This window comes from Cicer arietinum, chromosome 4, assembly GCF_000331145.2.
Source record: "Cicer arietinum cultivar CDC Frontier isolate Library 1 chromosome 4, Cicar.CDCFrontier_v2.0, whole genome shotgun sequence".
Taxonomy (NCBI): Eukaryota; Viridiplantae; Streptophyta; class Magnoliopsida; order Fabales; family Fabaceae; genus Cicer; species Cicer arietinum.
The window spans coordinates 24882738-24895439 of record NC_021163.2 but is presented as its reverse complement, the minus strand read 5'-3'; the positions used below and the strand labels follow the sequence as shown (position 1 = coordinate 24895439).

Sequence of the window (12702 nt, the reverse complement as noted above, 5' to 3'; positions counted from 1 at the left end):
TTCCCTAATCATTAATTTAAATAAATGACTCAATGCTTATTTTTAGGTATAAAAAAAGAAGCTAATGACAAACAATAGAAAATAAAATTGTACTCAAAATGCATATTGTAGAGCAAGAACTTAATTAATTAATCAATTAAGAACGCTAATTACCGTTGATCCAGTTCCTAATAGGTTGAAAATGGTATCCAGTTCTATGAAGTTTACTCACAGAAGGAGTTGAAACTGATTGAAGATGAGGATATATGCGATGAAACGCTTCAACACCATTGTTACATATCACACAAACAACTATAAAAACAGTGACACAATTTGTGAGAGTACTCATCATTAAAGATAAACGAAAAAACAAACAATATAAGAAGTGGGAATTGGAGACTATGGAATAATAGGTACCTATTGGTCTTATTTATAGAACGAAATGGGAAGGGAGGAAGGTGGTGGACTAGAAAAAAAATTAGGCTAAAAATAGACCATATAGAAAGATTTTTATGTTGCTATTAAAAAAACTTATACTAATTTGGAGTTTTATATAGTATAATATTGATTTGGTTTGGTTTATTTGAAATCAATTAAGAAATTAATTCCCTTCGATAAAATGAATATTTTGTTAATGAGTGTCCTGAATTATATGTTAAGTAGTTAATAAAAAGAAATTTTGTTTTAAAAATATAAGTTACATAATTGTCAATGTGATAAATACATCATTTTCTCATTCAATTTTACTTTGTATTTTTCAAATAGTAATTTAATTTTTTGTTAAAGATAGTTGAATTTATGATCTTCTTATCACTCAAATTTCTATCTTTCTCTCCCAAAAACCATCTTTTAACTCCCTTTATACAATTTTACCTCTTTAGGTTCCTTGATCATTATCTTAGAGGCACTCGTTAGAGTTTCCATAAAAGATCATTTGTCTTTTAAACAATATTTCGTGTAGATTTTTATAAAAAATAAAATACTTATTTTTTTCAGCATTATTTATGAGATATTGTATTAATATGTTATTTGTTAATTTTATTTTTACATGTATTTTTAATAAAATAGATTTTTATTTAGATATTAAAGTACTATTCTTTGTGTGATATATTTTTATTCATATACATAAAATTATTCTAATATGATGACCCATACTTAAAATTTATAAATTAACTATTTAACAATACATAATAATAGTTTCCTTCAAAATACCTTTTCATTGAATATTATATAGATATAAATTATTATTTTATTTTTGGAAATTTGATATTCTAAACTTTCCATGTTTATAAATTATTTTTAATTTTTATTCAAAGAAAATTAATGTAAGAGTGATACTTATTAATAGTTTTTCTGAAAGTAGCTTTCAATTGTATAGTTAAAAACACTCATATCTATTAATAGTTTCTACCATAAATTTTAAAAAATTACATTGATATCATTTATTTTGTATACTAATCACTTTAACATTTTATATTTGAACATAATAGTTACTATGAACCAAAACTATCTTCTCTTTAAACATAGACTAAACTTAATTTCTCTCAACTCTCATCTTCTCTTTACATCTTGAGTTTGTGATGGCGGTTGCAGTCTACCAACTGCCACCACCCACCATCAGATATTATAATCTTGAATTTCGATGTTATGGTCTTGTGATTGACGGATTTTAGAAACTCAATTTATTTGAAATGATTAATTTAGTAACTTATTACTGATTTTGTGATTTACGATGTTACCAATCAATCGTTTGCTGATAATTTATTAGATCACATTTTTTATTAAGTCGAATTTTTTAGATTTGAATAAACTTTCAAAAATATTAAGATGACCTTAGGTGAAAATTATGTTTGTTGAGACAAAATCCTTAAAATCGATGTTTTAATGTTAGCAAATTTTAATTAGATAAAAACAAAATCCTTAAAATATATGTTTTAATGTTAGCAAATTTTAATTAGATAAAAATCAAGTGGATTCTGATTTTACTAGTCATCTAAATGTGTTATTCACCAATGCATTAATCGAAGACATATTTGGAGTTTATACAAGTTCTTGTATTATTTGTGTATACGAGATTAATAATCATTTTCAAGTCATACAATAATTATCATCAATTTCTTCAACTCATAAACGAAGTACAGAAAACAAACTCTTATAACATCTTACAAAGAAGAATACCGCATTTCATATGAACAGAATGTTGGTTATGGTTCAAAGGAACATTTTTCTAAGTCATAAATCAAAAGGAATCTCGTGAAAAAAACTATTAGCATTATCCACGTATATAATACAAATGATGTTCATATGATCAATTTCTACATTTATTCCAAAATTCAAAATAAGAAATAAAGAACATGCTACACATGACGACAATAAAAAGTGAAGAAATAGAAGAAGAGGATGACCTGTCCCAAGAACACATAAAACAATATAAAATACTAGTAAGATCATATCTCTCTTATTTTTCAACTCACAACAAGATATCTCTAAGAACTAAAGAAATGTGCAAACCTCTTCTAATTTCATATAGATGAGAATGATCTTGAACATCCTCATAAATGAGGATATTACACCTCATAAAGATGAGGATGATCAAATAATTTACTCTGACACCTTGGGACATGTGTCCAACAGTCATAAATATTCTTTAATATCAAATTGAAGTCATTTCCAACTCTATAAATACAAGGGGCTTCGTACAACAACAATCAAGAGACTATATTTGAAATGTATAACTTACTTTTACAAGTGCTTATCAATCTATGCTATCTCCATCAAACCATCAATACAAACTACTACTCTTTCAACAATTTCGATGGTCAATTATTTGAGTGTGTCTTTGTATTACAATTTATATCATTTGAGTTGTAAACAAATTCCAAACACGTTCATCATAATTCTATAAACATCCTCAAGTCTGCCTAGTTTTGAGGAGAACTTGAGTAATTTATGTAAACCTGTTGAGTCTAAAAAATAGAGTCTATAGTCAAGTGTAACTAATGAAGAAGATTCAGTTGAGAATATTTTTCACACACTAATGGAAATCTCATAGACTGTAGGGATTAGATTAGTCAATAGTCTACATATCAAATGGATTTCCAACGATAGGTTTGACCAAATTTTAACGAACATGTTTAGATGATTAATTTTGAGCTATTGGTGACTGAGCTCGACCGACCAATAGAAAACTATTATTATATATAGGTCAAACCTCACCTAGTCCAATAAAAAAAACTTATAAGAGACCATGATGTCATCTCTACTCATGTCGCTATTTTCTTCTCAATCGTTTATTATTGAACATGCCTATAAAACATATGTCTCACTCAACCTTCTTATCTTTCAATACATAGCCCCAAAACATATGTCTCACACAATGTAGGAGAGGAAATATATATTGGTAGTGTTGTTATAGATTTGAGTTGGTTGTGTAGGTCACTAGTAGCAGAGTCGATCCATAGCCGTGCAAGTTGGACCATCGCATAAGACTTAAATTTTTTTGAGGATTCTAAAATATTAGTTATGTATTGCAACGCTTACAAATTATGGTATGTTTTGCAATGACTCTGTAGTAAAATGTAATGTTTTCATGTACACGGTCCTGAGATTGATTCTTAAAAGTTGCATTTTTCTACATAATTATAGTTGTTTTTAGTACTTCTTTTTAGTAGTGATTAAATTTTTAAGATTATAACATAACCCCCAAATTATTTAAAAAGAGTATGGATAGTAGCAACATCTTCAACTACTAGATCTGATTGGCGGGGGGTGTTCATGAATCTACTTAGATTAGATCTATATTTTTCTAGTCCTTCATCTATGTTTTATGTTTTTTGAGATTTTTAATTAAGTCAGAACTATTTATTCTTAGTTTTGTAAGCTAGATCTATATTCTTTATGAGTTTATCTTTATTAATAATGTTACAGTTTTGATCTTCAAAGCTTCGAAGTTTTTGTTAAGAGTATTGCTTGAGTTTATTATTTTTAGATTTTCTATTTCTTTTTACTCTAAAAAACTACTGATGCGCTAAACTGTATAACTCGAACCAAAAACCCATCTAACCGCCCAAACTGACCAAATTGAGTAACGAGAAATGTACTGTGCACCCCCCGTTTTTACCTCCCACCCCCCAATTTCTGATATTGACTATCTTACCCTTTTTGACTTTCCAAAAATTTCAGAATATTCGAAAGTTTGAAATTTTCGAAATTATTCAAAGTGAGTTTTGTTCTATATTTCAAAACTTTAGTTAAATTCAAAACATTCGAAACCTAAATTAACAGAATTAAATACAAATTTCGAAACGTTCGATAAATCTGAAAGTTTCGAAATGAACTTTTCCAGAAATCTTTGAAAGTTTGAAAGAATGTGAAACATTCGAAGTTATAACTTTCGAAACTTTTGATGAATTTGAAAGTTCCGAACCCAAATTTCAGAAAATTTCGAAAGTTTCGATGAATCTGAAACTTCCGAAATACATATTATTCGAAAGTTTCAAACAATCGAATTATGACAGTTTCGAAAGTTTCAAAAACTTCGAAACTTTTGAATTTTTCAATTTTTTTAATTATGAATTAAATTTATTACTAAATTTATTACTAATTTTGCAAATTAGGAATATCAATTTATTACTAATTTATTACTAATTTTGAAATTTATTACTAATTTTTCAAATTAGGAATATAAATTTATTACTAAATTTGAAATTTATTGCTAATTAAATTTATTATTAATTAAATTTATTACTAATTTTTCAAAATTCGAAATTTTCATTGAGTTTCAAACTTCCGAAAGTTGAATTTTCGAAAGTTTTAATATGTTCGAAAGTTTTGTATTTCGAAACTTTCATATTGTTCGAAATTTTCGAAACTTTCTGCATTTCAAAAGTTTCGTATTCAACAAAAATTTCGAAAGTTTCATTATTTCTGGGAAAAATGTACTTTGAAAGTTTCATCATCATAGAAACTTTCGAATTTCTGATAAAATCCCGTTAAACCTCTTGAATAACCAAATGGACGAAATTGGGCCTTCATATGGCATCCGCAGTTTAGGAGTTTGGATCCGAACCCGACCATTTGTCTTGTCCTATATTGTGTTGGTCCACATATGCAATCTCCTAGTCTTGTCCTATTCAATTTGTTAATATACGTTTTAATTTCAAAAAAACATAGTCATTTGAAATGATGTAATGAAAAATCTCCACTATATTACTTTTTCAAACTTGTTTTCTATTTTTCATCTGTTTGTTAAAAGTAGCAGACTGTATGTAAGATAATTGATAGAAAATAATTGATAAATTAGTTGATTTAATTTGAAGTGTTTAATAAAATTAACTGTTAAAAATTATAAAATAATATAAAAATATATATTTTAAAATAATATATTTAAAAAATTTCAATTAAGGTAATAAAATTAAAAATTAAAAAAATTACCATAAATTCATAAGTCAAAACCCCTTTAAACTTAAAAGTAAACAGTCTAGGCTTATAAAAGAAGTAATTATTAAACAATATTATTAGCTTAAATGCTATAAACTATTTGCTATCAATTAATTTTTTTTGAGATTAACAAATAGACCATGTATCATACATTGGTGAAGTTGTTTGGTCTGTTAAGTGCTACTGTGCCGCAATTTGATTTAACGGTAAGATAGAAAAGGTGATGCATATATTCTTCAAAAGAAAGACAGAAAAGACAAACATATGAAATCACACTACGGCTCAGTTTTACCAGAAAGTTTGTCCTCCATCAAATATCAACTTTTTTTTTAAAAAAAAAGTCGAATGTTCACTTCTGAAAAAAAAGTCGAATGTTCAAAGTCAAATTAGATAACTGTCAAAATAAAGTCAAATTAGATAAGCAAAACCAATCACTATATTATCTTTTATTTTAAGAATAATGTCTTCACTAAAATGTTCGGTGACGGTCATCAGCATAATTAGGGTGTCTAATTTCACATGTTCATAAATTTTTAGAGGTATTCAAATTTTTATTTTACACTATAAAAAATTATATAATAATAAATGTCAACGTTTGAGAGGTTTAATATTTTTCTTAAGTTTTAGTTTAAAATTTTCTAAATTTATAAATTATTGAAGTCTTATATTATTTATTTAAAAAACTATTAATAAAATAAAATACCTTAATAAATAATAATAATAATAATAACCATAATTTTAATAATATTTTAAATTTTAATAAAAATAATAATAGTAACAATAATAATAAAGTAAATTATATTAATAAAATAAAATTAATTAAATTGAATCAATAAAACACGTCAAATTAAAGTAAAAATACAGAAAATGGAAAAAAAAACCAATACATCAAATTTATATTTTATTATTATTATTATTATTTTTTATTTATTAGATAAAAAAATAGGAGGAAGTTGTTATAGTAATGTGCCAAAAGAGGAGGAAGTTGTTATAATAATTTGACAAAATAGGATGAAGTTGTTATAATAATTTACCAAAACAAATAAGAGGACGTTATTATAATAACGTGTCAAAATATATAACGTGTTCCTGATATTTTGCCGATAAAATAGGTTGGATATTGATGTTAAATTAGTAATGTATCAACTTCCTTCTCTTTTGACACATTATTATAACAAATTCCTCCTCTTAAATATATTAATAAATAATAACAATAATAATAATTTTAATAATATTATAAATTTCAAATTTTAATAATAAAATCAAACAAAATATCACAGTTAACGTCTTTGAGTGCGAATATAAATAACATGTTATATTATTTTGACAACTCAATTGTATTTTGCTGGTATATTATTTTATTAACAGTTGAGTTATTGATTATTTAATAAAATAAAAATAATTAAAAAATCAAAATACTATTAATAAAATAAAATAAAACACATTAGGAGGAAAAAAATGCAGTTAAATAAGAGGAAGTTGTTAAGGAAATACATTGTTATTTTATCAGCAAAATATCATAAACACGTTATTTATTTTGACACGTTATTATAACAACATGCTCCTATTTGTTTTGACAAATTATTAGAACAACTTCCTCCTATTTTTCTTATCTAATAAATAATAATAATAATAATAATAATAATAATAATAATCATAATAATAAAATATAAATTTGATGTATTTTTTTCTTCAATTTTCTGTATTTTTTATTTAATTTAACATGTTTTATTGGTTCAATTTAATTAATTTAATTAATTTAATTAATATAATTTACTTTATCATTATTTTTATTAAAATTTAGAATATTATTAAAATTATTATTATTTATTAATGTATTTTATTTTATTAATAGTTTTTTGAATTTTTAAATATTTTAATTATTTATAATTTATTAAATAATAATTAACAAAATGGCAAATATATATATATATATATATATAGAGTAGTAGATGGTCGCATCCCCAGGTTGCGATCTGCAACTAGGGCTAAAAAGTAGGGCATTTCTGTATTATTTTTTTTAATGTGTGGCATTTTGGTCAAATTTTAAAAAAAGGGATATAAATAAAAAAAATCCCAAAAAAACATCCTTATTTGTATTTTTTAAGTAAAAAATATTGATGAGACAAATATTTGATGATATGACGCATGTTGACTGTATTATTAATGATGATTGGACATTTTTTGAATATAAAATTAAATTCATTTGATTAAAAATCCAAAACTAATTAAATAATAAAAATATCCAGTCATCTTCATTTTCAACCTTAAAAACACAGTAATGTTAATCCTCAACCCACATATTCTAAGATCTACATTCAAATCAAATCCATTCATTTTCCCACAATCATTCGTCCAACCCTAACAATCTCTTCCTTTTTTTTTCTCCATCTTTCTCTCTTCCACTATTTTCCTCCTCTTGTGATAGAAGTTTTTTTTTCTCTTTCTCTTTTTCTTCCTTTTACTTTTCCTCTTTCTATTTCAAAAAAAGCAGTTGGCAAAGTGAAAAAAAAAAGTGTTGGAAATGAAACAGTGACGACGACGACAACAACAAGAAACCATTTTCCTCTTTCTCTTTCTTTTTCTTTTCTGTCATACATATGAGTTTCGTGGCTCAACCCATGATCCATCTTCTTCTCCTTTCAAATCGAAACTTAATGCAAATGTAGCAAGCTGGAAAAGCAGTGCGGCAATGAAATGGGACAAAGACAGAAGGCGGTGTGAGGGAGAAGGGTGAGCTCTTGGGTGGCTTAGAATGTGCACCCAACGGTGGTCCCGATCCCCATCGTGTCAGCTATAGAGGTGGAGATCCATCAATCGGTAGCGGCGTATAATCTTCTCTTTTGTTAAAACAATATTGGGATCTGCAACAAAGATTAACCAACAAAACAGAAAATAAACAATTGCAGAAGAAAAAACAAAAAACGGAGAATGTTCAGAAAACCAGAAAAATAGAAAAACATAAAATCAGAAAACGAAGACTGATTATCGTTCTCCGTTTTCTGCAAGATAAGAGAAGAATAACACCCAGAATTACGTATTCGATCTCAATTGATGAGACCTACGTCACAGATAAGCAATCAAGATTAATTAATCCACTATTAATGATTGAACTTTACAAGATTAAAGCCTTCTCAAGATTGATCTCCTAGTATCTATCACTGTTTATGAACCAACAATACTAGTTTTTCTCTCAATCTTTCTTTTCTCCCTTTAATCTTTCTTTTCTGATTTTCTATGAATCATGAATTGCATATGTGTCTCTTAGTTTTCCAGCTCTTACTATTACAACAACAACATTTTTATTATCATTTACAGCTGTAGTATTTAAAGGCATTTTCTTAACTAACTATAACTACCTTGTCATAACTAACTTGGCCAAAGGTAGTTAAAACAACTCTTAAGCATAACTAACTTTTCAGATTTGAGGCACACATTCACATCCTTTTTTTTTACTCTACTCTTTTATGGAAATTTTTTGTGTGATGTTGTTGGTTTAATGATTAAGGATGAATGAAATTCAAGAAGTTTTATTTCAATCTTCATCTGGAAAACTTTTAGATTTGGATTTGTATTTGAGTAGTTGTGAAAGAAAGATTTATCTGCTTATTTTTGTTAATGTTTAGGATGCGATTTCCAGAAGGGTCATTGTATCTACCAATGTGTTTAGAAGTTTTGAAATTTATGACTGGAATGAGATGAAGAAGGAGATGCTGTTTTATTTTATTTTTTTGAGAATTTACGTATAAAAGTATATTTAATTAATTAATTAATTAAATTAATTTTAATTTTAAATATTAAAAAATGCCCAATCATCGGTACGGTAAGGGTGAGCCATGTCACAGAAAATTTGCCTCATCAATAATTTTTAATTAATAAAATATAAATAAGAATTTTTATATATATATATATATAAGGCTTAAAAAAAATATTCTTTAGGTTTAATCTTATATTCCCACTACTCGCCGGTGGTGTCCCCTCCTCTTGGCAGTCTCAAATGCAATATTGATGTAATTTTCCAACAACAACAAAAGCGGATAATAGGCATGTTTGTGTGTAATGATAGCCATGGTTAGTGGCAAAGCTAAATTATTTGAATGAGGAGGTCAAATATAAAATTAATATATTAAATTCAACAAATAAGAAAAAAATACAATAATTTTTACTTGTATAAACATGTAAAACTAAGCCGTATAAAGGAATAAAATTTGACAATAATTAATTAGAAAAATTGAATTTAACAATACTTTAAAGAATCAAATTTTATATGAGTATGCATAAATAATTTTTATCGTTTTCAAGGCTCTCTTTGTTAAGGGTGGCAACACAATCCACGCAGGTATCCATATGAATCTGTTGTAATTTAGACAGGGAAAACTTGGTTTTATTGGATGCAGGTACATATTTTCTTTGATATTAAAACTCGGCAGGGACGGGTTTTGGGAGTGTTGATATCCACCTCCCACCCGAACCCGCTCTTATAGTAATATTACTGTCATTTTAAACTTTTATATACTTGTATATATTCAATATATTTATATATTTTTAATATTAAAAATTATAATCATTTCTCAATAGAAAGTATGATTTTAATATTTTTTTTAATTTTATTATTTGTATAATAATAATAATTATTTTTCTATATTAATTATAATAAATATGAATTTAAATTTATTATTTTATATATGAATGGATGTGAGTACGAGCGGCGAAACTTGAATCCCATCAGAGGTGGGGATGACAATTTAAATTTCAAATCTAATAAAAATAAGTACGGATGTAGATTTTCTCCAACTTTTCGGATGCGTGGGTGAGGGAGGCAAAATCTGCTCCTGCCCCGCCTAATTGACATGCCTACTCTTTATTGAGATTAGAAATGGCAAAACAAGACAAATAAATTTATCAATTAATTTTTTGTTATTGTCGATTAACTATTGACATATTAATTTATTTAGGGTAGCAAAATATATATTGCTAAATATAAAAATATACTAAGTTATTTAAAAAAAACAAATATGACATATAGCTCCGTCACTGGCTTTGATTGTTTTGTTATGGTAGAACATATTGGTGCCATATGAATATGAAACCGACAGTGTGAAGTTTGGGGCTTATTAATAGTCATTTTTTTGCGTCATAACATGCATTTTGGTATTTCAAATGTAATTTTTGAAATAGATCACAAACATGTAACATATGATGTGCACATAGTGAGATCTAATAGGTCTAAATATAGTTCTATAATTGAGGATCGCATACTTCTTTTTAGTGGATCACAACAATTTTCAAGATGTTTTTACTAGACGTCAAACAAAGAGTAGCACTCATGCATTAGCAAAAACGTCTATCTCTTTGCTACTCGTAGTGACTTTCATCATATTTCTAGATATATTTTGAAAACTTCATACAATAAATTGACTTAACCAAATTTAAATAATATATATAGACAATAAAATGAATAAGGAATTTTGGTCTAGTCTATTTTCAATAATAAAAAATTTATCTTCAACACTTGTCTAAAAAATTAGAAGTTACTGTTCTAAAAATATTTTGTACTCCTTTTCACTGTCCACTAATATACCCAAAAAATAATACTATATCATGTGTACTATTTCTTAATTGTCCACTAACATATCCACTAAATAACTTTAAAAAATTTAATTTTTATGATTCACATACGTTATCAAGTGAGAAGTGGGAACGTGGGTAAATGAAAAATAATCGACTAAACACATGTTTTTATTTCTTGAAAGGTGGCGGCAGTTGACGGTATCCATCGTCTGAACCGTCGTTATATTTGGATGAAGGTGGATTGAAGCAACCGTTGCATGATCAGTGCCGCAAAATTAATTTTTTCTTGTAGTGCATTAACGTAATAGAAAATTGGATAGTATGAGTGCGAGTTACTATTATTAGTATTATTATTATATAAAGAAAATATACAATTTTGATTTGATTTTTCTTTTAATTTTATATTTTATTTAAACTATTTTATATATAGTTTTACCATCTTTTAATTAATTGAATTTTTAAAATAACTTTATTTATATCTTGTAAAACACACACATGTATATAAATAAAGAATACGAAATTTGAGTTTTTTACATGTATATCCCTCTTTTAATTTTGTTTTCTTTAACTGCCCTAGTTTCAAACTTATTTCTCTAAATGCTCTACTTTTTTTTTCTCAATAAGACGTCGTTTCCTAGGGAAGCAACCGGTTGAAGATAAATTTTTTTAACTTCAATAGAAGGTCGTTTCTTGGAGAAGCGACCTCCAAGTGACAACTTTTTTTTTTCCAGTTATATTTTAATATTTGTTTATTATTAGAATTATTAATTTAATTATTTAAAAAATAAAAATACTAATAATAAATTAAAATAAAATATATTAATAAATTATAAATAAATTTTATATTTTAATTACTATTATTAGAATAAATAATTATTATAAATTATTTAATATATTATAAATAATTAAAATATTTAAAAATTCAAAATATTATTAATAAAATAAAATACATTAATAAATAATAATAATAATAATAAAAAATAAATAAATAAAATGCATTAATAATAATAATAATAATAATAATTTTAATAATATTATAAATTTTAATAATAATAATAATAATAATTTTAATAATAACATGACAAAACAAATAGAAAGAATTTGTTATAACAAGAGGAAATTGGTATAATAACTTGCCAAAACAAATTACGTGTCCCTAATGTTTTGACTTGTCTCTTACGACGTGTCCCTAATATTTTGAAGTTGTTAGAATATTTTGACGATAATATGATGAAGTTGCTATAATAATTAAATATGACATGTCCCTAATATTTTGAAGTTGTTATAATATTTTGATCATAATACGAGGGAGTTGCTATAATAACAACTTTTTAAATATTGAGGGACACGTCAAGATATTAAGGACACGTCATTTGTTTTGGCACGTAATTATAACAATTTTATCTTGTAATAATAAATTTTTTCTATTTGTTTTGACATGTTATTATTAAAATAATAATAATTATTAAAATTTATAATATTATTAAAATTATTATTATTATTAATGTATTTTATTATTATTATTATTATTATTTATTAATAGTATTTTGAATTTTTAAATATTTTAATTATTTATAATTTATTAAATAATTTATAATAATTATTTATTCTAATAATAGTAATTAAAATATAAAATTTATTTATAATTTATTAATATATTTTATTTTAATTTATTATTAGTATTTTTATTTTTTAAATAATTAAATTAATAAT

At 25.2% G+C, this 12702-nt stretch overlaps 1 protein-coding gene across 1 annotated transcript in view; it reads right to left on the bottom strand.

The window, feature by feature from the left end:
- The window catches only part of LOC101497282 (beta-fructofuranosidase, insoluble isoenzyme 1-like), a 7299-nt gene extending 6936 nt beyond the window's left edge, over positions 1-363 (bottom strand). The window contains exon 1 of the mRNA XM_004515159.4: positions 154-363. Coding sequence (XP_004515216.1) covers positions 154-331 — 178 coding nt within the window. The 5' untranslated portion in view covers positions 332-363. The remainder of the gene's footprint in view (positions 1-153) is intronic.
- Between the last annotated feature and the right edge of the window lie 12339 nt (positions 364-12702).